The 25,902-nt window shown below is 32.2% G+C and overlaps 1 protein-coding gene across 1 annotated transcript; it reads right to left on the reverse strand.

Moving 5' to 3' along the window:
* Positions 1-4,882: 4,882 nt before the first annotated feature.
* LOC143075360 (uncharacterized) lies at positions 4,883-20,763 on the reverse strand. Its single transcript, XM_076250751.1, has 9 exons — positions 20,627-20,763; positions 17,521-17,647; positions 15,272-16,581; positions 13,736-13,945; positions 11,226-11,356; positions 9,150-9,226; positions 6,843-6,929; positions 6,339-6,421; positions 4,883-5,949 (listed from the first exon to the last, which is right to left on the reverse strand). Exons 3-9 carry the CDS (start codon positions 16,562-16,564, stop codon positions 5,623-5,625), a joined length of 2,208 nt encoding a protein of 735 aa, XP_076106866.1. The 5' UTR covers positions 16,565-16,581; positions 17,521-17,647; positions 20,627-20,763; the 3' UTR covers positions 4,883-5,622.
* Between the last annotated feature and the right edge of the window lie 5,139 nt (positions 20,764-25,902).

Here is a 25,902-nt window from a genome sequence, read left to right on the forward strand (position 1 = left end):
AGTACAAAGTTCATCGTCTGTAAACTTTGGGTGATATTGGATCTCTATTTTTGTAAACCTAGAAACCTATTCTAGTTGATTTTTTTCACATCATTGAGGGGCATAACTTAAGAACAGAAAATAAGAAATCAATCACTGGCGGCAATGTGTAGTTGACCTGTGTTAAGTAAACCATAAAAACCTTTCAAATTTCGTAATGATTTGCCGGTGTTTATGCTTGAGTTATATACGACAATGCAAATCAAAGATATTGGTAGTACATATGGAGAAAAGATTAATATGGTTGATGTCAATACTTTGGCCCAAACATACTTTTATTCCACATATAATCTTACAAGAAATAAATTATTCTATTTATTTATGATGATTCAATTTATTAAGTAAGATTCGAAATAGTACCTATGATTCTGCATTTCATATGAGAAAATGAAGGCAGGCTACCTATCTCAGCACCTAGCTGTACATGTATTGTGTAGATCTTCCTTTGCTGTATCAGATACATTAGTGTCCTTACAAACCAAGTTATATTGCTAGGTCTTCCGATTGCTCCAAGAAACTTTTTTTCTATATCATAAACATAAATATCATCATCAATTAATCAAAGTCGGGCTTTAGAGTTAATGTGAAAGTATACCTACTAGTATGCTAGAGGCGGCGTGAATCGAATGTGGATACTAAATGAATCCAAAGATCTTTTATAGTAAATACAATCAGACTCTTTCACCTTGATATACTATTAAAACGTTTGACTTTTCTTCACTCTACACCGTTAAAATATTCCCCATTCCAAACTAACAAACACACTGAAAGAGTTGGTCCTGTTTTGTTCAAACCAAAGAATGACCAAAGTAGAAACAAGTATCTCATCTTAGCCTGGATTGTACTCTGCAAATATCTCAGATTGAAACAAAAAAATTCTCTGAAATTTACATTATCAAGATGCTTGATTTCTTGATTGACAACATATTTGCTACGTTTGGATGCCATGCGTTTAGTCACCAAACAATTTGCATTCTCATGGGAACAAACTGTGCACCTCTTTTTGGCTACTTGTAACTGTAATCATATGTGACTGACTTAGGAAGAGGAAAAAGAAGTAAACAGTATTCTTTAACTTTCACTTTTCAGATACATTGTACCAGCATTGAAATTTTGTATTTACGCACGTTGGTCTACAAAAGACTCACCAGTGACGATCGAATCAAAAAGTTGAAAAGGCAAAATAAAGTACGAGGTTGAAGAGCACTGAGGACCAAAATTTCCTGAAAGTTTTGCAAAACAGCTAAGGTAATCTATTAAAGATTCACCAGATACAATCAAGTCTGTCTCATATCTTGACTAACAACTAGAAATTGACAATGAGGTTTGGTTGGAAACAAAACATTTCGAGTAAAGAGATGATTTCATCTTCCCAATTGTGAAATGTCCCTTTCTATGTAGCAACAGTATAGGAGCACCTGCACATGGAGTATATATCTGCCAGTTTATATGATATCCAGCCTGTTGCTTGTATTTCCTGTCATGCTGTCCTCAATAGAGAAATACTGCTCATAAGGAAGCTATTCAGCCAAGAGTTTCAAGTGGTAAAATTGAAATCATCCCTTCGTTAATTTAATCACAAATTGTTTATCTGGTATGTTATATCTGTTTCACAGATGACAACAGATGTTCCAAGTGACGTAATTACAATTTCATCACCCTTTCTCCTAAAATGATGTACTTATTAGACTTATCACCGCGTTTGTAGTACTATATGCAACACAATGGGTGCCATATGTGGAGCAGGATCTGCTTACTCTTCTGAACCTGAGATCACCCCCAGTTTTAATAGGGGTTCGTGTTGTTCAGTCGTTATTTTACTGTTTTGTAAAGACAAAGACATAAAGGACATACAAAAGATTAAATATTAAAATTTATTTTAGAGGTTTTTTTTAACCAAAAGTCGCATAACAATTCAGATCATGTAATTTTGGTTAAGTTTGCATTCATGATTTGACTTGTTATCCATGTTCTTACTTAATATCAATAGGATTTTGAGCATTTTATTGATTGATTGTATTTATGCTATCTGTCTTCGCCTGGCCAAGCTATTATGGACAGATCAAAACACACCTACACCAGTGTGTTATGTAATTTTTTTATATTTATCTCTCTCATTTTTGCTAGTATGCTTTGTCTATTTGTATTTTTGACTTTCTTTGTTAACATATTTGTTTGTTTTTATAGTGTTTAAGATTATAACACAATGTTGACTGCTGTACCCCTATTTTAAAATTTTTACCTATTTGTTTTGTTCACACATTGTTGTCAATATAATGGAATTTTATGTGAGAGGTTTATCTAGCTATAAACCCAACTTTGATCCACTGTTTTACAAATAAGAAAATTCCTGTACCAAGTCAGAAATATGACAGTTTTTATCCATCCTTTTGATGTGTTTGAGCGTTTGATTTTGTCATTTGATTAGTTGAATTTTCGTTTTGATTTAAATTGTTCGGTATTTTTGTTATTCTACCTTTTCCATACAGTGTGTTTATAAATAATAATGAAATAAATCCTTGAGTGTTTATCATTTTTGAGGAAAATAATAATGAAATAAATCCTTGAGTGTTTAAAAAGACCCTAAAAAGATATAATTTGAATCACTTGCAATAGTAAAAAGTTCAAAACTATTGCTGTGAGAGCTTTGTTACTTGACTACTTACGTGTAGTTCATATGATTACTTGACGACATTTTTCTCCCAAAATTAGAGCTACTTCACTTTAAATTACAGATCATTCTTTGAACTACCATTAAGTGAAATTGGTCAAATCTCAATCAGTATATAGAGGCCCCTAACATGTTTCAAAATTTAAAATAATTTGGTGGAGAATTACATAAATGGGAAAAACCAGACACAGATGATGCTCCTGCTTGCATATCATATAAAGTTATAAAGGGAGACAACTGAATAATTAATGGTTAAGTGACACTTGTTAAATTTATACCTAATCTGAGTTGTGTGTATAAGTTTCATAACATTTGGTAGAGATAAACTTCAGTTAAGAGAATGGAAACGAAAATTCAGCAGTTTTTCCATTTGTAAAGAGGCATACTGACTATAGACAAGAGTGCACACACTGAAATGTATCGCCTTCTTTACTAATCATTGATATTATGTTGATAGTCCTTATTGTAAAGCTTTATTCCAACTGTCAGATAAACTTAACATTAACCAAGAAAACTAAACATTGACCAATGAACCATGAAATCGAGGTCAAGGTCAAATGAACCATGCTAGGCAGGCATGTACAGCTAACAATTCTTCCATACAACAAATATAATTGACCTATTGCTTATAGTTTAAGGAAAACAGACCAAAACACAAAAACTTAACACTGAGCAATTAACCGTAAAAGTGTGGTCAAGGTCTAATAAAACCTAAAGATCACAAAATATTTCCATACACCAAATATAGTTGACCTATTGCATATAGTGTTAGAAAAAAAGACCATAAACTCAAAAACTTAACTTTGACCACTGAACCATGAAAATGAGGTTAAGGTCAGATGACACCTGCCTGCTACACATGTACAACTTACAATCATTCCATACACTGAATATAGTAGACTTATTGCATACAGTATAAGAAAAACAGACCAAAACACAAAAGCTTAACTGTAACCACTGAACCATGAAAATGAGGTCAAGGTCAGATGACACCTGCCAGTTGGACATGAACACCTCACAGTCCATCCATACACCATATATACTAGACCTATTGCTTATAGTATCTGAGATACGGACTTGACCACCAAAACTTAACCTTGTTCACTGAGCCATGAAATGAGGTTGAGGTCAAGTGTAAACTGTCTGACGGGCATGAGGACCTTGCAAGGTACGCACATACCACATATAGTTATCCTATTACTTATAATATGAGAGAATTTAACATTACAAATAAAAATCTTAACTTTTTTTTCAAGTAGTCACTGAACCATGAAAATGAGGTCAAGGACATTGGACATGTGACTGACAGAAACCTCGTTACTTGAGGCATCCATGCAGCATACAAAGTATGAAGCATCCAGGTTTAAAACCTTCTAAAATATAAATCTTTTAAGAAGTTAGCTAAAGCTGCCGCCGCCTGATTACTATCCCTATGTCGAGCTTTCTGTGACAAAATTCGCAGGCGAAAAGTAACACCAGCAAAATTTTAACTTAATCTGTATTTTGAGGTAATAGGCATTGTGCATAAGTTTCATAGCACTGAAGTTACAGAAAAGAAACACAAAAATCATCAAACAAAGTGTTAGTTGCAGAAAGATTCAATCTAAAACTATTTATATTGTAAAATTTTGATGACACAGATTTCTCTTTAAACCTCTACTTTCCTTTTGACAGATACATTAATGTTCACAATGATTTTTTGTATACAATAGTTTGCTTTAAATGAAACATGATAATAGCAATTTCATAGACTTCTGCCAAAATGTACTTGAAGAGCTCTGAAAGGGGTGGATCCAGCCATTTTTTTTCCAACTCAGGATAAAGTGTGTGTGTGTGTGTGTGTCGAGGGGGGGGGGGGGGGGGGGGGGGTTACAACTATATGTCCTCATTCAAATGCAGTGATTGTCAAAAAAGGGTGCTTCCAACCCCCAGAACCCTCCACCTGGATCGGCCACTGTATAAGTACCCTCTTGGCATCTCGGAAGCTTTCTCATCAGAACAAATCTATGGATCCCTTAAATCATTGATGAAAGGAAGATGTTGATTATGATAAAAGTACCTTTAAGTAGTTTACAAAAACACACAAACAAACAAAATAGTATGCTGAAAATAGCTACAAATGACAAACAAAACAAACAAAACAAAGGTCGTTTTTCAGATACACAAAAATACTTTTGTTAAACACCTAAAATTTTATTTGAAGTTGTTTTCATTAAATTAACATTAATTCTCACATTGTGAGTCACATAAATCATTAAATCAATAATAATAAAACAACAAATATATAGAAAGACAGACTTGGTAACCACGATGTAATGAGTTTATAATGTCACTAGTTTTGCATTGATTGGAGAATCTTCATACAAACACATTGATGTACATAAAAACAATACCTACAGGTTAATGCAATACATGTATAATATTCCAACCTAATATATTGGTGGCTTTCAGCTGTTATTGCACTTTGGTTGGGTTGCTGTCTCTTTGACACATTCCTCATTTCAATTCTCAATGTTATGGTATTATACAACTACTATGTGTATAGTGTATGTATTAGATATGTCAGAGCAGACTACATGCATATGATTATTTTTATCTTTTCTTCTGTTATAAAAAGAGAATTTTGTTTTTTACACATGAATAGATTCATTGTCACAATTTTTCCCGCTGCAGTAACACTTTCAGAAGATGTTTCATTGATATGGATTAGAATTAAATCTTAATTGCATCTATTTTTCTGTCATCAAATTGATACCTTCTTACTGCTTTTTAGTTTTCTATGAATAATTGCAGACTTTAGCAAAACCAAATATCCAGGTAATAAATTTTTTCTTTCAATCCACATCAATTAGAACCAATGGGATTAAATGAATTCACAGTATATCATTGGTTCACATGTATCACACATTATGTTAGGACAAAGGTAAATTACAAGTTCTAACAATGTTGAGTAAATCCTGATATTGTTCACCAGTATCATCCTCTGCCATAGGAGCACCACAGCTCTGATCAAGTGGTCTAGTTTCTATTAATTCTAATGAGGTCTTGTCTGGTTCAAAAAAACGTTTTCTTCTAGCCTCCATATATTCATCATAGCCTTTACCTGTTTTAACCACTTTTTCGTGTAATTTATTAATAGAAACTATTTCTAATTTGTGTATATTCTTCATATGACTGTTTAAATTTCCTTTTAATTTACAGCTGTACTCGCAGAGATGACAGGAAAATGGTCGAGCTTCCTGCCAAAAAAGTTGAAAAAAAAGATTAATAAAACATCATACTGGATCTTCAATGACAATGAGATGGTTTGTTGGCTCTGCAAAAAGTTGAAAAAAAACCAAATAAACAGATTCAACATAAAAACATCTGCTGTTTCTTTTAAAAGTTTGCATTTCTGGAACAAAAAATATGTAAATCTTAAAAATAAAATAAGAGCTTTAATTTCTTAACAAAATGTCAGTATTGTGTATGAAAATATATGATGTTATAAACTTATAATGTAATTATCCTGATTATCCTCTAACAACCAATCAAGTTTATATGTACTTACAGAATCATGAATTGGTTGTGATGTTTTTGATCTTGCAGAGTTACTGCACTTGTTGCCCCTAGCAACTTAAATACTTACAGAATGTGTGCTCTGTTGATGAATTTGTAGTGTTGTCTGTGATCTTGTTGTGTAACTGCACTTGTCACATTTGTAAAAGTTTGCTGAAACAAAATGGTGGGATTTAATGAATAATTATCTCAAAAACTCAACTGGTATTATGAGCTATTTCATATCTATCTAGCCAAAACGTAAGAACAATCAAATTATTTTTCTCATCTCTTCTATTCATCTTTGTTAAAATTTTCTCATAATAAACAAGATAGGGATTTTTAAATGGAACATTCTGGCCTGGTAATACTAAATTAATATATGCTTAAGACAGGAGGAAAATGAATATTCTGCCCCAAAAATTTAGAACACTGCAATAACTACTGGTTTACATTAGTGAAAATACATATTTTTTTGGCAGCACCAAATTAATAACCCAAACAGTAACAATCTATCTAGAAATTCTAATTGCCACCCCCTGAATAATATGTTTCTCACTATACCGATCCTAGGAAGATGCTTACATATACTTACAACTATGGGCACAGTCCCAGTGACTTCTTAAAGCTTTCTTACTTTTAAATTTTTTTGGACAAACATTGCATTGGAAATTCATGGAATCTGCAGAAAGAAGACAATGAGTTATATATTGCTTACACAAACATGTTTATCATTCATTGCTAGAAGTCAAACAGGAATCATCTTAATTGTTTGTTGTTGTATATCATATTGTTTTTTGTTCATTGTTTATAACATAAATCAGGCTGTTAGTTTTCTAGTTTGAATTATTTCAGTGTCTTTTATAGGCGACTATGTAGTATACTATTTAATAGCTATCAAAAACATAACTAGAACATACCCACAAAATCACAGGCATTTAGTGCGTGGTTAAAAGTATGTAAACTGTTGTAGGATGAATTTTCCTAAAATATTTTATAACTGGCTAATTTCAGGAAGGCAGTGTCTGCGTGTACCTGCATGCGGGTACACGTAGACAAATTGACTTTTGTAGGCAAAGCGTACCCGCAACCAATTTTATAATGAACTGTCGGTTATTTCCGGTCAAGTGAAGATAATGGCAAATAATATTTTTTAATTTGAATTTAATGTATTAGTTAGAAAAATAAAAATTAAATGTAAATGCACATTAAAAGAATAAAATTATACTGAATTTGAATAAATAGTTAAAAAAACTCGAGTGTAAAAGTTATTTTCTTAAAAAACTAATCAGGATTGTTTCTATGAAAGCGTATTAGGGATGTAGTAAAAAAATTTGGCATATTGAACTTTTTTTTTTCAAAGTCGAAATTTTGACATTTCAAATCTTAAAATCTCTGTGAATTACAATTTTTTCTCTCACTTATTGTGATAATTTCCGGGTTAATTTCACATTTTATTCCTGATACGATAATATATGAATATTAGGCGGGTACGTGTAGTCTACAAAGTCCAATTTGGGTACGCGCAGACTAGGCCTTTCAGGAAAGGGTATCAAAAGTCTCAGCCTGCGTGTGCTGTTTTGATAGGACAATTTTGTTTTAGCTCTCCCTTCATTTTTCAAAATCTGTTATTGTTTGTTTTCTGTTTTTCTGTATACTATGGACATACATATACTAAAAATAAAGTGTATTAGCTATTTACTATTAATTCTTAGTATACTATCCACGGCAGTCACTGATATAGTAAAGAGACTCTTTATATAATAAACCAGGAACCACATCAGCTACCGCCGTGGATAGTAAACTTGGAATCGTTAGTAAATAGCAAATACATATTATTTATAGTATATGTATGATCATAGTATACAGAAAGTGTGAAAATAATTTTCCTGCCCCAAGAACTTTTGAAAATTATGTGCTAGGCTATTTAAAACAGTTCTAAACGAAAGTTGTTTATGACTTAAAAGTCCAACCAATGACGGAAACAATGTCTGGACACCTTTTTTTCTTGTTTTTTCTACCAAATTAATACTAACTAAATAAAATTATCATAAAAATGGATGACAAATGCGACTATGCATGTTACCTATAGGACACAGAGGCATGATGATTAATTTATTGTGGGAGGAAGAGAAGCGACACACAAAATGAGGTCTTCTCGTTTAATAGTATAGATATGTAACACAAGTACAAATGTATAAGCTACATTGATTAAGAACATCTGTATTCAACTGAAGAAAAATAAATGGGGAATGTGTTCATGGGACACAGATGATGCCCCTGCTTGCATGAATCATATAAAGTTATGAAGGGACATAACTGAAGAACGGTAAAAGTGACGCCAGCAAAATTTGTACTTGTTCTGAGTTTTGTGTATTATAGTTTCATATATTTGGTTATGACAATTTTTATGTTAGAAAACAGAAACGAAAAAAAATTCAGCAATTTTTCCATTTGTTAAGGGAATTAACTCTAGACCAGTAAAAGTGACTACCCCAAAACTCAAATTTTGTCTGGATTTTGTGGTAATAAGCACCGTGTATAAGTTTCATAACATTTGGTTAAGGCTAAAGTAAGTTAGAGAACAGATATTAGAAAAATCTGCCTTTTTTTTTATTTGTAAAGGGGCATTTCTAGTGCTCATTGTTGGAGGACATATGTTGACTTATATTTGTTAACTTCTAAATCATTTTGTATCAGGTAGAAATTTGTCTCATTGGTAAACACCACATTATTTAACAACTATAGGTCACTGTACAACCTTCAACAATGATAAAAGTCCATACCACATAGTCAGCTATAGACATTTCACCTTACTAACAATATATATATATATGTTAAGTATGCTATTTTGTCATCATTTCTTAAACATGTATGTTTTACTAACTAAATCTAAGTTTACCTGAATGACTTTCTTGTTTGTGTATTTTTAGATAACTTGGATAAAAACAGTAGAAATCACACATATCACATTTATACCTGAAAAAAATAAAGAAGAAATAAGTAAAAACATCTTTAACATTCAAAAACAAATTTTATACTTAATCTCAATATTGATATCTGTGTTTGTCATCATGATATTATTTGTGGTATAGATCTACCTAGGAACATCCCATACACGAGGTTACTATTTAAGTCTAAAAATTGTTTTCAAGGATATTTGAACTTCATTTTTATTTTCATGATTTTCCATCTGTTGTTAATGAATTCATTCATACGTGTAGTGATGTACTAGTACATATTCTGTTTAGGGGCTAGTTGAAGGCTGTCCAGAGTAGAGGATGTTCTCTCTGTGTTGAAGACCCATTGGTGGCCTTTGGCAGTTGTCTGCTCTTTGGTCAAGTTGTTGTCTCTTTGACACATTCCTCATTTTCATTGTCAATTTTAACAGTAATTAAAAAAAGTTTCACCTGTTCATGCCATTTATATTCAAGTAATATTTCTTCTACTGAAAGTTCCTAACAATTACATAACTTCAGTTATTGCAAAAATAATATCTTTTTTCCAAAATAACAGACAGCTAAGCTCAGCATGAAAATTATATTTTTTTGTGACCTTTACTGCTCAAGCTTTTAAGATTCATTGTTCCATTTACACAATTAGACTTGATTATACTTGACTTTTATACTATAACTAATGTATGTCATGTATATATGATTGCATTTTTGATTTTAAAAGATTTATTTTTGTTGCTTTCTATGACGAGGGATTCAGGGAAGATAACTTATACAGCTAACTATGTAAACCTCTAAAAATAAAGTACAATGTATTGTTGTTGTTATCAATAATGACTCATTTTCCTTTGATTCACATTCAACTGACCTTGAAGTGACCTTTTCAAGTTCATTGAAATAAAATTTATTACCGATACCTTACCATTGAATACTGTCCAATTTCTCTAGAGATCTTTAATTCACATTTTACTGACCTTGAAGTTCATTGTTGTAAAAATTTGTTACCGGTGTCATATTGTATTTTGAACCCCCCATGGTAAATTGACCCCGGGGTCAAAATACCGCTATGGTAAAATGAACCCCCCCATGGTAAATCCCCTCCCCCCCCCCCCCCCCCCCCCTGTATGGAAAATTGACCTCCCATGGTAAATTGAACTGCCCTGTTTTTTTCATTCTAGATGATTATAGGAACATTATACATTATTCTAAAGCGTATCATAGATTAAAAATCATTCATACAAGAAGGGGAGGTCAATTTTCTATGATTGATTAAAAAAAATATCTTTGCTTGGTACAAGCATGACAAGTCCTCTGAAGTCTTAATCAACAAAACTTCATTCAAAATACTTCTTGAGGCATTTATAACTGGACCATGTAACTCGAATGCTGTAATTATTTGAAATTTCAACATATACTAATGTGCATATAAAGGTAGTTTTAATTTTTTATGGTAAAAAAGGGGGAGGGGTCAAAATAATCCAATAAGTAGTATGTATGTATTTAACATGCTGGAAAAGATATTTTGAATAATTTTACTTAGCCATGGTATTTTGACCCCCCCTGCAGTATATTGAACCCCTTACTATAGACCTTTTATTTTTAAAAAAATCAAGCTATTTTAACTCCTTTAGGTAGTAATAATACACCAATAAGTAGTGTGTATGTATTACATGCTGGAAAAGATGTTTTGAAAATAACACTTAGCCATGGTATTTTGACCCCTTTCCAGAAAAGGCATGATGACTTTATCTAAAAAAGTCAGGATATATTCATAACTAAGAAAGCAAATTGAACTACATTTACATTGGGATTGCATTTAATTCACATTTTACTGACCTTTTAAAGTTCATTGTTGTAATGTTACCTTCCAATATATTGACAACTGTGTCATTTTCCTGTGATTCACATTTTACAGACCTTGTAATGACCTTTAATGTTTATTTTTTTAATTTTACCTTCCCAATGACAACTGTCCCAATTTTGCCTTTGATTCACATTTAATTACCTGCTACTTTTGAACTTACGTTTTCATTTTCTCTGGGATAGGTTCTGCATGTTTATTATGGAGGTGTACAATCAGTGACGTCTTATTCTTGGACTTGAATGGACACAGGTGACAAAGATTGTGTGTTTTATGCTCAGCAGTCAGGTGTTTCTGAAAAATTCAATTAATAGGAAAAGATGTCACTGGCATGAGTTATGATTTTTTACAATGAAAACAAACAGAATTATTCTGTGCAAATACATCCTTTATTCTCATAATGTAAATAAGTATAAGGTAGTAGCTATCTGTACAATGGGTGCAATGACATTCCCTTTGCAGAAAAAAAACATGCATTGTATAAACGTTTGATCAAATTATTGCTGATCTCAGAATTGCACTGTTTTATATAGATGCAAAACTGTCGATTCACAAAAGAGTAATTAATTTGTTGATAATGATGATTGCCATACATGTTATATATGAACCTACTGTCATCTGCATAATAATATCAATTAAAGCACTCCATGTTTTTTGTTCGTTTTTTTATATACATTTGTAAGCTTGGGACATTAAAGCATTACAGCAGAATGCTTTGAGTTTGTAGTTGAATGTATAATATTTGGTTAGCTTGCTTGTTAGCTGAATTGTGAAGTCATTACATGTATAAGGTTAGGTATACTACCCTCCTTTTGGAGTAGTTTAGTCCTTAAGACAGATAGATTGGTTATCTGTCGAACTAATATATCTGTATAACCTAACCTAAAATTGACTTCATGGTTCAGCTAACAAGCAAGCTAACCAAAAATTATACCTTTACCTTCACACTTGATGCATTCTGCTGTAAATGTGAATCTTAGCTAAAAACTTGAGTATTATACATTGTTATATGTCAAACTTAGCTTTAAAACCTAAGTATAAGTTAAAAAAACCAAAGCATTGCTGTGAAACTAAAGCTAGGAAACTCATGCATCAAATGTAAAACTACAAATTATGTGTTATTTGTTTTAACCAATATAACTTAATATGCAATCAACATGAAGCAAAAACTTAATTCATGCAGAAAATGTGAAAATAAAATGAAGGAAAAAATGTTCATTGCATAATTGAGAGGAAACTAGGAACTTAGGCAGCAACCATTTGATTTTCTGGGGGGGGCTATGGTTTTTTTTGGAAAAAAAAGTTTGTTTCCAGTTTTTGGAGAAAAAAATAATTTGTTTTTGATTCTGAGAAAAAAAAATTGTTTGTTTCACCCCCAGCTGCCACTATATGTAATGCTAAAATTGAAAGAAAAAAATTGTTTTCGACTTAGGCGCAGGCGAAATAAAAAGTTTGTACAGAAAAAAAAACCATAGCCCCCCCCAGAAAATCAAATGGTTGCTGCCTTACACACTAACACTGAAACCTAGGTATGGAATTGACTAATTCATGAAATTGTAAACTTAGATAAGGGCCGTTCCAAATTATAACAAATTGTGGGTGGTTGCATTACTTTAGAATTATTTTTTCAGTATCAAAGACTTTGAACAAGGACCAATTTATATAGGATATCCACAAATATATATATTATAAATCTTTCTTACACATGTGGAATATATTGCTATATACCCAAGTTGACCTCATAATAAATAGGAGAATTAATTTCATTATTTGTGACTGACCTTATGACCAGATTGGGTTTAAACTCCAACAACTAATTTCCCGTTGAATTCTTTTTTACATCACTGATTTGTTTATTATTAGTATTTGCGACCTTGACCTTGAAGAAATCTACCCACAATGGTTATAGAAACCATCTTGAAATTTTAGTAAGGTGTGAATGCAATTCTCTATGTTGAAGACCTAAATGTGACTTTGAGATGTAGAACAGCAATAAAAGTACTGTTTGCTTTTGGGTAAAAACGTCAAATGCGTTTGTAGTCTGTATTCATTTTGTGTTTTCAATTCATATACATGTATCACAATGTATCATTATCCTTTCTTTTCCACTTTATTAGAGGCAGATTTAGAGTGTTTTCCAGAGGGCCCAGCACAGGGTTCTCACTAAGACATTTTGAAGGCCCATCCAGGGACAAGTAAATTTTGGTTATGGACGTCCAACAGTAATTTGAAGAAGATATTTAATTGCAATATAATTGAGAATGGAAATGGGGAATGTGTCAAAGAGACAACAACCCAACCATAGAACAATAAAAGTAAAATTTTATAATTTTAGTCTCCATGACCTAAGAGAGCAATGAAATGACATTAAATTCAGATTACTTTTATACTTTTGACTTTGCTATAAAATGATGATACACATCAAAGGCGGATTTAGAGGGGGTCCAGGCCCCGCCTTTTCTGGGAAAAATTTGGTTGATTATATAGGGAATCAATGAAACATGACTGGAGCAGGCCACCTCTTCGGCAGTCAGTGGGCCCCTTCTAATGAAAATTTCTGAACCAACCACTGCACATATGTATGTATGTGTTCTCTGTTTATACAAAACAAATTGTGAATTGTCCATAAAATTGATCAAAACAATAAATTGACTATATCATAATTTTACTTACACTTAGTTCATGCTTCCATCCAAATACTTTATCACATTCTTTACATTTAAACTTCATTTCCTCTTCTTTATGGTATGATGAGTGAGCACGTAAGCCTCCTTCTGAAGTAAACTCCATACCACAAACATGACATACTAACTTCTCTTTTTTATACTTATGACATCTCATATGATCCTTCATATTTATATTCAAACATTTATATGTGCATCCCTGCATAAAAAAAACAGAGGGAAAAATACTACGTACATATGTAAACTCAGTTACATTTGTAAGAATATCTATATTCATTTACGAGTATAGCCAAAATATATGGAGGTCATGTAATTTACTGGCAGCAGCACATCAAAGATGCCAGGCTAATAATTTTATACACCAGATGGGCATTTCATGAACATGAGACTCACCCGTGAGTGGCCCTTAAATTAAGCAATTTTTGTATATATCCAAACCAAACCAAGATATTTAGTGAGTGAATTTGGACAACTTTTTCCCTCCCCGATGCAATTCACAGACGGACAATAACAAGGGATGACCAAAATTGGACCATCTTGTTCAAATCTCATAATGGTTTCAGAAGAAAACTTTTAAGGTATTTTATGAAGTTTAGAAACAGTCATGATTACTACAAACAGATGACTAACATTTTAGCATCAAGTAGTATGTTTTAAAAAGCTTAAAACATGACCTAAATGTCCCATGTAAGCTGAAAAACCCTTTTCTTAATTCAAATATTTTGTACAGTAAAATAATTTTATGTTGACCTCATATGTATGAACATGCGGGAGGTTCTCTCTGCATTGAAGACCTATTGGTCACCTGCTGCTGTTATCTGTTCTATGGTCAGGGTGTTGTCTCTTTGACATATTCCCCATGTCCATTCTCAATTTCATGCCTAAACATCACACTGAACCAATTGAATACAACAACTTTATAATGACCCCACTCGTTTGAATCTTTCCAAACTTATAATCATACTGACCAATGACTTTCTTTCTAGGTACAAATGAGGTATATAATAACTTTATTTTGACCTTAAATACATACAAGAACATCACACTGAACTCATGGATATCTTTCTAGGTACAATGTTTATAATAACTTAACTCATGGATATCTTTCTAGGTACAATATATATAATAACTGAACTCATGTATATCTTTCTAGGTACAATGTATAAATTAACTGAACTCATGGATATCTTTCTGGGTTTATAATAACTTTATGTTGACCTCACATGTATGAACATATCTGACCATCACACTGAACCAATGGATATCTGAGTAAATGTATATAACAATTTCATGTTGACCTCACATGTACATGTTTGAACATACAAGAACATCACACTGAATTCGTGGATATCTTTCTAGGTACAATTTTAATAATAACTGAACTCGTGGATATAATAGATATCTTTCTGGGTATCGGATATAACAACTTTATATTGACCTCACATGTATGAACAAACCTGAACTAATGGATATCTTTCTAGGTTTATAACAACTATATATGTTGAACACACATGTATGAACATACCTGAAAATCACACTGAACCAATGGATATCTTTCTGAGTATATAACAACTTTATGTTGACCATACATATGCGAGGCATACAGATGTGGCTGAACGCCCACCCAATCACACAGTTCACAGGGATATGGTTTGTGAAGCTTCCTCATGTGCTCTGCTCGTTCTGAAAATGACTGAAATATAAGATTACACTTGGCACATTTCCATTGTTTTTTAGGTTTAAGGCTTGTTGTGTCATCAGTCATATCATAGTCCTGATGATCTTTGGCATCTTCATCATTGTCAATATTTCTCTGGCGTTTATTACTTTTAATAACCTTCGTTACTTTTCTCTTCTTATTCAAAGATGTCTTTTTCTTTTTTCTAGATGGCTTTTCCTTTGTATCTGAACTTAATGATCTAGAAGGTCTTTTAGTAGCCTTTCTACCTAAAGATGTATTGTTTTGATTAAAGCTTGGACATTTTGTCACTTCACATTTTGATTTACTGTCAGATTTTTCAGAATTTTCAGGTGAGCTATCATTATCCATTGTTAACACTGGAAATGCATCCCCTTTTTTTTCTTTTTTTTCATTATCAACACATTGCATTACAATATTTTCTATTTGATTTATAAGGTTTTCACCAAGTGAAGAACTGGAGGGTCTAGAGTCATTGGTGCAACCATATTCAACTGAACTGGTTTCCATGTTATTGTCATCACTACTGGTTCCCTGATCATTTTTAAGATCAGTCACCTTCAGGTACAAACTGTCACCTCTGCTGACTGTTTTCATTGGTGTAGCTGGAAGATCATCATTTCCTAAAGGAATTGTACTGGTGCTTTCATAAGATGAATTACTATTATTTGAGTGAATGTATAGTTCTCTTTCAAAAACTGTTTTCTCTTTGACACCATCTTTATCATAAGTACTAGGATGTACCTTTGTAATTTGATACTGGTGATTAAATGAATCACATGCAGAGCTTAAATATAAGTCTTTACAGAGTTGTACAAGATCATTGTAAAAACTTTTTTCAATAACTAATTCTCCAGAATATAAAAATATCACGACAGCTTTAATTACATGAATTTGGTATTTTGTACAGTCAACTTGATGGTTTTCATTTGTTTGTGATATCTTGCTGTAGATGTGTTTTTCACTGTTGGCTGCTAAGATAATGCTGTGTATATTTGCAGTGCCATCACATGCTTGTAGTGTAACATCACAGTTAACTCCCCTTTGCTGTAACTGATGCAGTGAGTGGAATACTTGATCTTTGTATCCAGGAACAAAAACACTGATAACTTCATCCATTTTATACTAGATGTAACCTACAAAACATATTCATGATATACATGGTTAATTTATATAAAGCAACTAATTTATAAAGTGTTATTATCATTTTTATTGCCTAAACTTACAGAAACACAGAAGGTACATTCCCCAATCTGAAATTATATAGATGTGATCATTTGATGGTCAAGGATGAAACAAAGCGTATGGTTATTTTTCTATCTATTTTACATTTAAAACATAAAATACAGTGTTTATTATTTAAGATATTTATAGAAAAACATTAATATTAATAAAAAAATTAAAATATAAAAATATGAAAAAAATAATGCAAAGAGTGACTGAACATCTCATGAATTCATGAATGCATGTAGGGCATGAGTTAATTGTCAGTGGTGATGATTGCGACTTGAAAATTCTTCATTATTCGATATTGATAAAACTTGAGTAGGTGTTTCTATATGAATTGGATTTTAAATAAAACTGCATGTTCACCTTCAGAAAAAGATATATTCACTGTGCAAAACATTGTGTGCTTTTACTAATGGTTCATACAGGAACCCCCATATATATTAGTATACTGTTCTTATGTGAGTTTATAATATTCAGATTGACATATAAGTTCATTTGAGGTGAAATTTTTATGAAATTTACATATTTAGTATAAAGTGAAATTGTCTTGTGTAGAATGGAGCATTTTCATCTTCTTCTAAGAGAAGTCTTGCCACCTAATTTGTTTATAAATTTGATTGTAGATTTATTTAGGATTTGTTGGTGTTGAACACCAGCATTCTTAGCTAAGTCATTGTGGCCAGCTTTTAATGACAGAAAAGGCCAAGTGCTTGGAGAGAACCACAGACTAGTCAAAGTAGGACAAGAAGACTTTCATTTGAGATATGCTATAAACCACAAGGGAGACAACACATTTGCATCCATAATTTTGTCCATTGTCCAAATACCATAATTACAAAAAGTACATAATACATACTATATGGTTAGTATGGATATATACTAGTACAAAGGTCTTCTTTTAAACTTCTAACCATTATAACCATGCTGTCCTTGTATTGCATATTGATATTCCCTATATTGCAATTTGCAAAACTGAAAAAAATAAACAATGATATATAAATGTATAGATGCAAATTTGTTTATTTTTTGGGGCCATTAATAGCTTGCTGTTTGGTGTGAGCCAAGGCTCTGTGTTGAAGACTGTACCTTGACCTATAATTATTGTAAGTAGTGATAATGATAGAGTAAGTATGACAAGGTTCAGAACCAGCAGTCATAAACTTCATTTTGAAATTGGTAGATACCTCTATACCAAAAACTCCTATAAATAAATTCAGTGGAACAATGTGGAAGATGAGTAACATTTTCTATTCAACCTCCTGAAATTTTCTATTTGAAGGAAGAAGTTCCTCCTAAAATTTTCTATTTGAAGGAAGGAGTTAGTGTACAACTGTTTAAATAAAAACATTTCTAAAACTAAACATATTAATTCTCAGTTTATGTAGTTGTTTAGTAAATTACTGTAATAAAAACACTGATGTAATCAGAAGTATAGATAGCTAAGTACCTTAAAATGTGTTTTTTACTTAGAGCAAATGTGTGCAATGTTTATATATTGTTTGCTATTTATAACGTACATGTATATCTACATTGATAAACTGATTTTTATGTCTATGTCATACTAGAGTTACTCCCCTTGGAACACACAATATTTTTATACTTGTTTAGTATTAATTGTAGTGAGAAGTTTAAAAGTTATTATTTGTTGTATCTCTGCTAATATTGACTTATGTTTATAATTGAGCTTTCTTTAATAAGATATTTCATATTTGTATAAGCAAATACAAATTAGGAATTGCATGTATACGTATCTGCAATAATTTTCATTATCGCTATTTTGTGCATTTTTACTTTTTCACTTTTCGCTTGAGATGAAAAATTATTGCTATAATCTAAGGAGGCACGTGGCGTTGCTAATGAAATTGACATGAAATTGACAACGTCGTCATAGGTAAAATAGTGATAAACAGATTATCATGGGTCATCTCAACTCCATTGCATTTCTTGCTTTGGCCGCACTGGCTCGAGCAAGAAAATCAATCTCATTGAAATGATCAACAATAACAACAATAATCTATAAGTCTACCACTTATACAGGGTGATATTGTGAATATTACATGTCCCTGGACTTAATACCATTATCTGTAAATTCTTTTTCTAACTGCATTCTTCCACTTGATAAAAAGAAATGGAGAATGTGCCCATGGGACACAGATGATGCCACCACTTGCAGATAACAATATAAAGAGACATAACTAGAAAACTGTTCAAGTGATGCCACCCAAATTCGACCCTGATCAGTGTTTAGTGGTAATAAGTATTGTATAGAAAAATGTATAGATTTCGTAACATTTGTTGAGGTAAACTTAAGTTACATGTAAATAACTTTTTCTGTATATAAAGGGACATAACTCTAAAAGAGTAAAAGTGATTGCACACCAACAAACTGTAGTTGGAGAAGGGAAACTCTAAAATTCACCCATTTTTGTTTTATAATGGAACATTTCTTGAGAACGGTAAAAAGTGACCCCACCCAAATTTGAAATTGACATGAGTTTTGTGGCATTGTGTATAAGTTTCGGAACATTTTGGTTGAGAAAAACTAAAGTAAGAGATCTTTTACCACATATAAAGGGACATTACTCCATAAGGGTAAAAGTGAACCTACACAGGCAAATTAAAGTTTGAGAATGGAAACCATTTATCATGTTTATAACGGAGCATTTCTCAAGAATAGTAAAAGTGACCCAACTCAAATTTTAAATTGATATGAGTTTAGTGGAATAAGCAGTGTATAAGTTAAATTGTTTTATAACATTCAGTTGAGGCAAACTAAAGTAAGAGAATGTTTTCCATTTATATATAAAGGGACATAACTCCAGAAGGGTAAGTGATGCCATCCAAGTTCTGTGTTTTTTGTTGTAATATAAGCATTGTGTATAAGTTTCATAACACTTGGTAATGGCAAACCTAGGTTTAATGATAGATACAAAAAATTCAGCATTTTTTCAATTCATAAAGGGACATAACTCTAGAATGGTTGAGGCAAGCGAGAGAACTGGAACTAATTTCCCGATATATGTTTACTAAAAATGAATGCCCCATTGCTGCATATTAATATTTATTCTGAATATCTTGTATATTATGTGAAGTTTTTGAATATTTACTTTTTTATCAGTGGTAGGGTATGCCCACATGCCCAGTTTGCTGCTTATCTGACTAAATATAAAATCTATTGTTCACCATGATTGAAAGCTGTGATGATCAGGTAGATTCCACTCACTTATGCCTCACTGAACAGAATTTCTATTGTAAGATTTAACATGAAATTTAAAGGTCAACTATTCCTTTTGTTGTTGATCAGGAGTTCAGATAGGTATACAATAGATTGCAAGTTTTGTCACTTTAGCAGAAAACTGGTCATCCCTATTCTTAGTAAAGTGCATATGTTGATGCATATAATGCTAGATATTATAGCCAATGGCAATATAACTAGAAAATGCCATTCTGCCCTATATAATTTGCTTTTAATCCAGTGTAAACAAAAATACCCCTCTATAGAGGGATAATTTTATCCCTCTATACAGGTATAATCACCATACAGGGGGTTTGTTCCCAACCTGATAAAAGGGATAGTCTTTGCATTTAATAGTTCAAATAATTATGACATTGAAAGGCTATGATATGTTTTGGCTTTGACATGTTTTGGCTTTGACACCTTACATCACATATACATGTATGTAAGGCATCAAAGCAAAAAAATATCATAGCACTCAAGACTTTATAAATTTTAGACTATACATTTAGGGGTTATCTCTCATTTGAGAAGTTGTTCCTACTCTACTTTTAAATACTAAAATGGGGAGAGAAATGAGGTGCAAATAATGGATAGTCGACCTGCCAATGGCTGTGCAACTAAACTGCTAAAATGCATGCATTCAGTGAGTGGTGAAGACGCATGCAGAGCCTGTGACGTGTACAAAAAAATATCAGAAAAATAGTTAAACGTACCATATTTAACTATAGACATATATTTGTGTGTTTGTTTATGCATATTATTTGTAGGACAACTTGATAAATGTTTAGTGATAATACTATCATGACTGTTTGTTATTATTATTCTCAAGGTCTGCTCCAATAACCATCACACCATATGGAAACGCCCACTTCGGCATATCATTTTGTATTCACACTACAGAATACATTATGGATAGAATAAAATAAAAATCGTGTGACCTGATATAATTTATTGAACTAAAATTTATTTAAAAGGATATTTGATTATTTTTTTTATTTAATTAACCCCTTTTTGTTCTGGTTGTCAGACGCTCCTTTCGAACAAGAAGACAATTCGGCCCAATGAATTTCGGCCCAATGATGTTCAGATTATACATGTTATAGAGATAGACTAATCATTTTTAAAACAAATCAATGTTATAATTGACCCCAAAAAAAAAAAGGTATTGCTTTCATCAAAATTTCTAAACGGATTGGCTTGATACTCGGAAAATGTCAAGATTTCATTTTTTTTTTAAAGAATACAAGTGTGGACACAGATCAGTGTGGATAGTAAGATGTTTTCAGGGACTTTCTATACTAACTAGTAGAGAAAGTCCCTGATGTTTGACAGTGTTTTCTGACAAAAAGAGATATCTGATAAAAATTACCCCCCCCAAAGGATTCTATATTAAGGAGGCCCCTTATGGGGGGTCCTAGTAATCACATAATCACCATTTTTTTGCCAATATAATCACATAATCATTAAATATTTGCTTATCTTTAGTAATCAAATAATCATAAACTAAAAATACAGTCCTAGGTAATCAAATAATCATGAAATATTTGGCTTAATAATCAAATAATCATTAAAAAAACGGCCAAGTAATCACATAATCAAAAACCCCATGAGGGCCCTCATTAAGCTGTGTTGCACAATGACAGCTAACCTGAACCAAACACTTAACATAAGCAGTGTTGTTTATCTAATATTTAGTTTTAATGCCGATATTTATCAAAGGTACCAGGCGTACAATGTAAAACAACAGTTGTGCGTTTCGTCCACTTAATTTTTTTTAAGTCAAACAAGCACAAAGTTGATGAGCATTGAGGATCAAAAATTTAATAAGCTCATGCCTGGGATAAGAAAATCCTTAAAGTATTTTAAAAAAAATCAAACTTTTGTTAACAGGCATGTTACTTTGTAGGAGACACTGACTGTATTTCGATTTACGCCCGAGGCGGTCTATGGTTATCCATAGGTACCTTTCCCTTGGGTACCTATCATTTTTTGTTTGTTATACAGATACAGATAGAAGTGATACATAAAGTTAGCTATTCTTGTTGTGGTATGAAAGTGGACAGTGCTGAAATTTATTGCTAATTCACACAAATTAAGGAATTTACGAATGAATGAATGATAAATGTTGATCATGAACAGTGAATTATGATTTTATAATTCTTTATTAGACCTAAAAAGTGGCAATCACTTCCTGCACAAATAGATATTCGCTGAGTGATCGTTTTTTTTTTAAAGAAAAAAACATTCTAGCTTCCACTTAATCAAAGTAAACTAGTGAACTATTAAATGTTATCAGACTTATCAGTGTGTATTTACCATGACAACAGAAATAAATCAATACTAAAAATTAAAATATGAAGTCCATCATTCAAGAAATAAAAATATATTTTTTTCTATCGTCAGGACAAAGATAATTAACTCTTGTCAATAACTCCCGAAATAGTTCAATCAGTGGTCACAGAACAGAAGAGGAAAGTTTTGAGAAAGGATTATACGACGACTTTACAGACGACAGACCGTCGGGCGAGATTCACAGGTGCCAAGTAATGACACGCTTAGCTCACATACATGGCCCACAAAGATTAAGGAAAGACGAAGTTAAAAGGAATATTCTATAAGGGTAAGCGTGTGATATACTCGTGCTGTCTGCACAAACATGCTCGGCCCAGTTTTTCTGGCAAAACAGCCGTTGGACGTCAGAGCAATCTCGGACTACAATAGATTGAAATCTGGATGTGTATTGAAAATGGATCAGTGTGTGAATTGTAACTGGATCTGGATGTGTGTTATTCTAATATAACTGTATCTAGTTGTTTATTGTACATGTACATTAATCTTCCCGTGTACTGTTATATTAGTATAATTGTAACTGGATCTTGGTGTGTTGTTACTGGATCTAAAAGTGACAGTGTAATTTAACTGGATCTGGTAGTGCATTGTAAATTGACCTGAATGTGTGTTTTAACTGGATCTGGATGTGTATTATGCTATTATGACTAGATCTGGGTGTGTATTAAGTGTGGAACTGGATGTGTATTGTAACTGGATCGGAATGTGTATTGTAACTGGATCTGGATATGTAGTATGCTTTTATAACTAGATCTGGATGTGTATTATGCTACATGTATCAAAACTAGATCTGGATATGTATTATGCTAGCTATTATAACTAGATCTGGATATGTATTATGCTATTATAACTAGATCTGGATGTGTATTATGCTATTATAACTAGATCTGGATGTGTATTATGCTATTATAACTAGATCTGGATGTATATTATGCTATTATAACTAGATCTGGATGTGTATTATGCTATCATAACTAGATCTGGATGTGTATTATGATATCATAACTAGATCTGGATGTGTATTATGCTATTATAACTAGATCTGGATGTGTATTATGCTATTATAATATCTGGATGTGTATTATGCTATTATAATATCTGGATGTGTATTATGCTATCATAACTAGATCTTGATGTGTATTATGCTATCATAACTAGATCTGGATGTGTATTATGCTATTATAACTAGATCTGGATGTGTATTATGCTATAATAACTAGATCTGGATGTGTATTATGCTATCATAACTAGATCTGGATGTGTATTATATGTGGATCTGGATGTGAATTGTAACTGAATCTGGAGGTGTATTGTTAATTTGAAGTTGTATGTGTATTGTTACTTGATCGGGGCTATCCTTGATTTTGTGATGCATAGTATTGTTTTCAGTCCGTCTTGTACAAAGTACGAGAAAAGGTTATCTGTTTAAAAATATTTTCCATATGAAGATAAAATGGTGGTCCTTTTACACCTCTAGTCTAAAAGAGGGACTTTATTGCAATAACCTACTCATCTCGGATTATGGAGCACAGCGATAGTTGTTCAATATTAAGACTGAAGACTGTATGTCCTGTATAGTATTATTTGAAAACTTTTCTGTTATATTATCTTTATCAATTTCATGCGTTTGAATTTCTTTTTTATGGTTTCCTTCAGGAACGTTCAATTGAATAAACTACTTAGTATTTGTTCATGTGAACGAAGCTCACAAACTAAGTACTTGAAGGTCACATATATATATAGTCCAGTCAATCTAGCATAAATTTCACCGTAACCTTGTAGTAATTATAACAGAAGATTTTTAAGTTTTAATCTTTATCATTATACCCCAAATATACACAGAAAAAAGTCCCATAAAATCTAACTTGAGGACACTAAAACATGATGATTTTGAAATTTCAATAGAGATTTGCATTGAAAAGGGAGATAACTCTTTTAAAAAAGGCAGAAATATCAATATAAATTAAACGAGAGAAGAAAGATACCAAGGGGACAGTCAAACTCATGAATCGAAAATAAACTGACAACGCCATGGCTAAAAATGAAAAAGACAAACAGACAAACAATAGTACACATGACACAACATAGAAAACTAAAGAATAAACAACACGAACCCCACCAAAAACTAGGGGCGATCTCAGGTGCTCCGTGAGGGTAAGCAGATCCTGCTCCACATGTGGCACCTGTCGTGTTGCTTATGTGATAACAAATCCGGTAAATAGTCTAATTCGGTAGGTAACATTCATGAAGGGAATAGTTTAGGCGTCTTTAGAGTATAACAAACAAGTGAAATTTATGTATTAATGAAAAATTATTACACCAGGGTTTTCGATATCACAAACAAGTCAAAACATTTACTAAATTTTATCATCGGTTTCAGGAAATAATTCGTAAATATAACTCAACATGCAGATATCTTATACGTTCAGAAATTTCACCTTAAATCTTTTATGGTAATATTCTTTACAAAGCACAAAAATGTCAGTACTCACCTCAAAAGCTTACAAAACCTTTAAACAGAAGGGATATAGTTACGATACTGTTGTCAGGTCATTAAAGATAGTTTATTTTGGCCTTAATATTGATCACTTATAGGGTCTTTGCATCGGAACTAATCACATTTATTAAAAAAAAAACAGTTGTTGGCATGGCACGGGTTATGTTCTTTTCACATTTTTTTTATTATAGTATGATACTAAACCCCTAACGGGAGGGATTGTGCCTGATATTCATATGATGAAGACATAATCTTTCAATCAGTTTAATTGAGGTCTGGAGCTGGCATGTCAGTTAACTGCTAGTAGTCTGTTGTTATTTATGTATTATTGTAATTTTATTTATTTTCTTTTGTTACATCTTTTGACATCGGACTCGGACGTCTCTTGAACTGAATTTTAATGTGCGTATTAATATGCGTTTACTTAACTCCGAATTATACACAAGAAACTAAATACAAGACTAACAAAGGCCAGAGGTTCCTAACTTGGGACAGGTGCAAAATTGCGGCAGGGTTAAACATGTTTATGAGATCTCAACCCTCCCCCTATACATCTAGCCAGTATAATTCGGAGTTAAGTATGACTTCCATTATCACTGTACTAGTATACATATGTTATTAAGGGACCAGCCGAAGGTCGCATACGGGTATGGGAGTTTCTCGCTACATTGAAGACCCATTGGCGGCTTTTGGCTGTTGTCTGCTCTATGGTCGGGTTGTTGTCGCTTTAATAATAACACACTCCCCATTTCCTTTCTCAATTTTAACTATTAAGGTGTTCTCGTATCTTTTATCATGCTATAACCTAATACTGAATATTATTATGCTCTATCTATGCAGAAAAATATTACTTGTTCATATAATTAAGTGTTTTGAGACATGAAAGTATCACATGAATGAAAATTACACAAGAAAATTTTGAAGGAAATAGGTTCTTACATAAATTTTAAGTGGGATTTCTATAATTATCGTTCATCAATGTCAGTTGAGTTTTTTTTAATTATCTCTTTATCAATCTAACATTTTCTTGGGAAACTTATTTTGTCCGCCTACATAAACAATGATTTCATCTTATAAGATTCATTGTCAGTGAGTGTTGAAAAGATGTTGCAGCTACTGTCCTAAGACAAAAACAGTAAACCA

Source organism: Mytilus galloprovincialis, chromosome 5 (genome assembly GCF_965363235.1).
Source record: "Mytilus galloprovincialis chromosome 5, xbMytGall1.hap1.1, whole genome shotgun sequence".
In the NCBI taxonomy this organism is placed as follows: domain Eukaryota; kingdom Metazoa; phylum Mollusca; class Bivalvia; order Mytilida; family Mytilidae; genus Mytilus; species Mytilus galloprovincialis.

Excerpts from the sequence above, each read along its gene's own strand:
- LOC143075360 (XM_076250751.1), bottom strand. The coding sequence starts at position 16,564 with ATGGATGAAGTTATCAGTGTTTTTGTTCCTGGATACAAAGATCAAGTA. Across the intron at positions 11,357-13,735 it reads GATGGAAGCATGAACTAAGT|AAACACCTGACTGCTGAGCA; the intron begins GTAAGTAAAATT and ends TGAATTTTTCAG. Across the intron at positions 5,950-6,338 it reads ATCAACAGAGCACACATTCT|GAAGCTCGACCATTTTCCTG; the intron begins GTAAGTATTTAA and ends CTTTTTTGGCAG.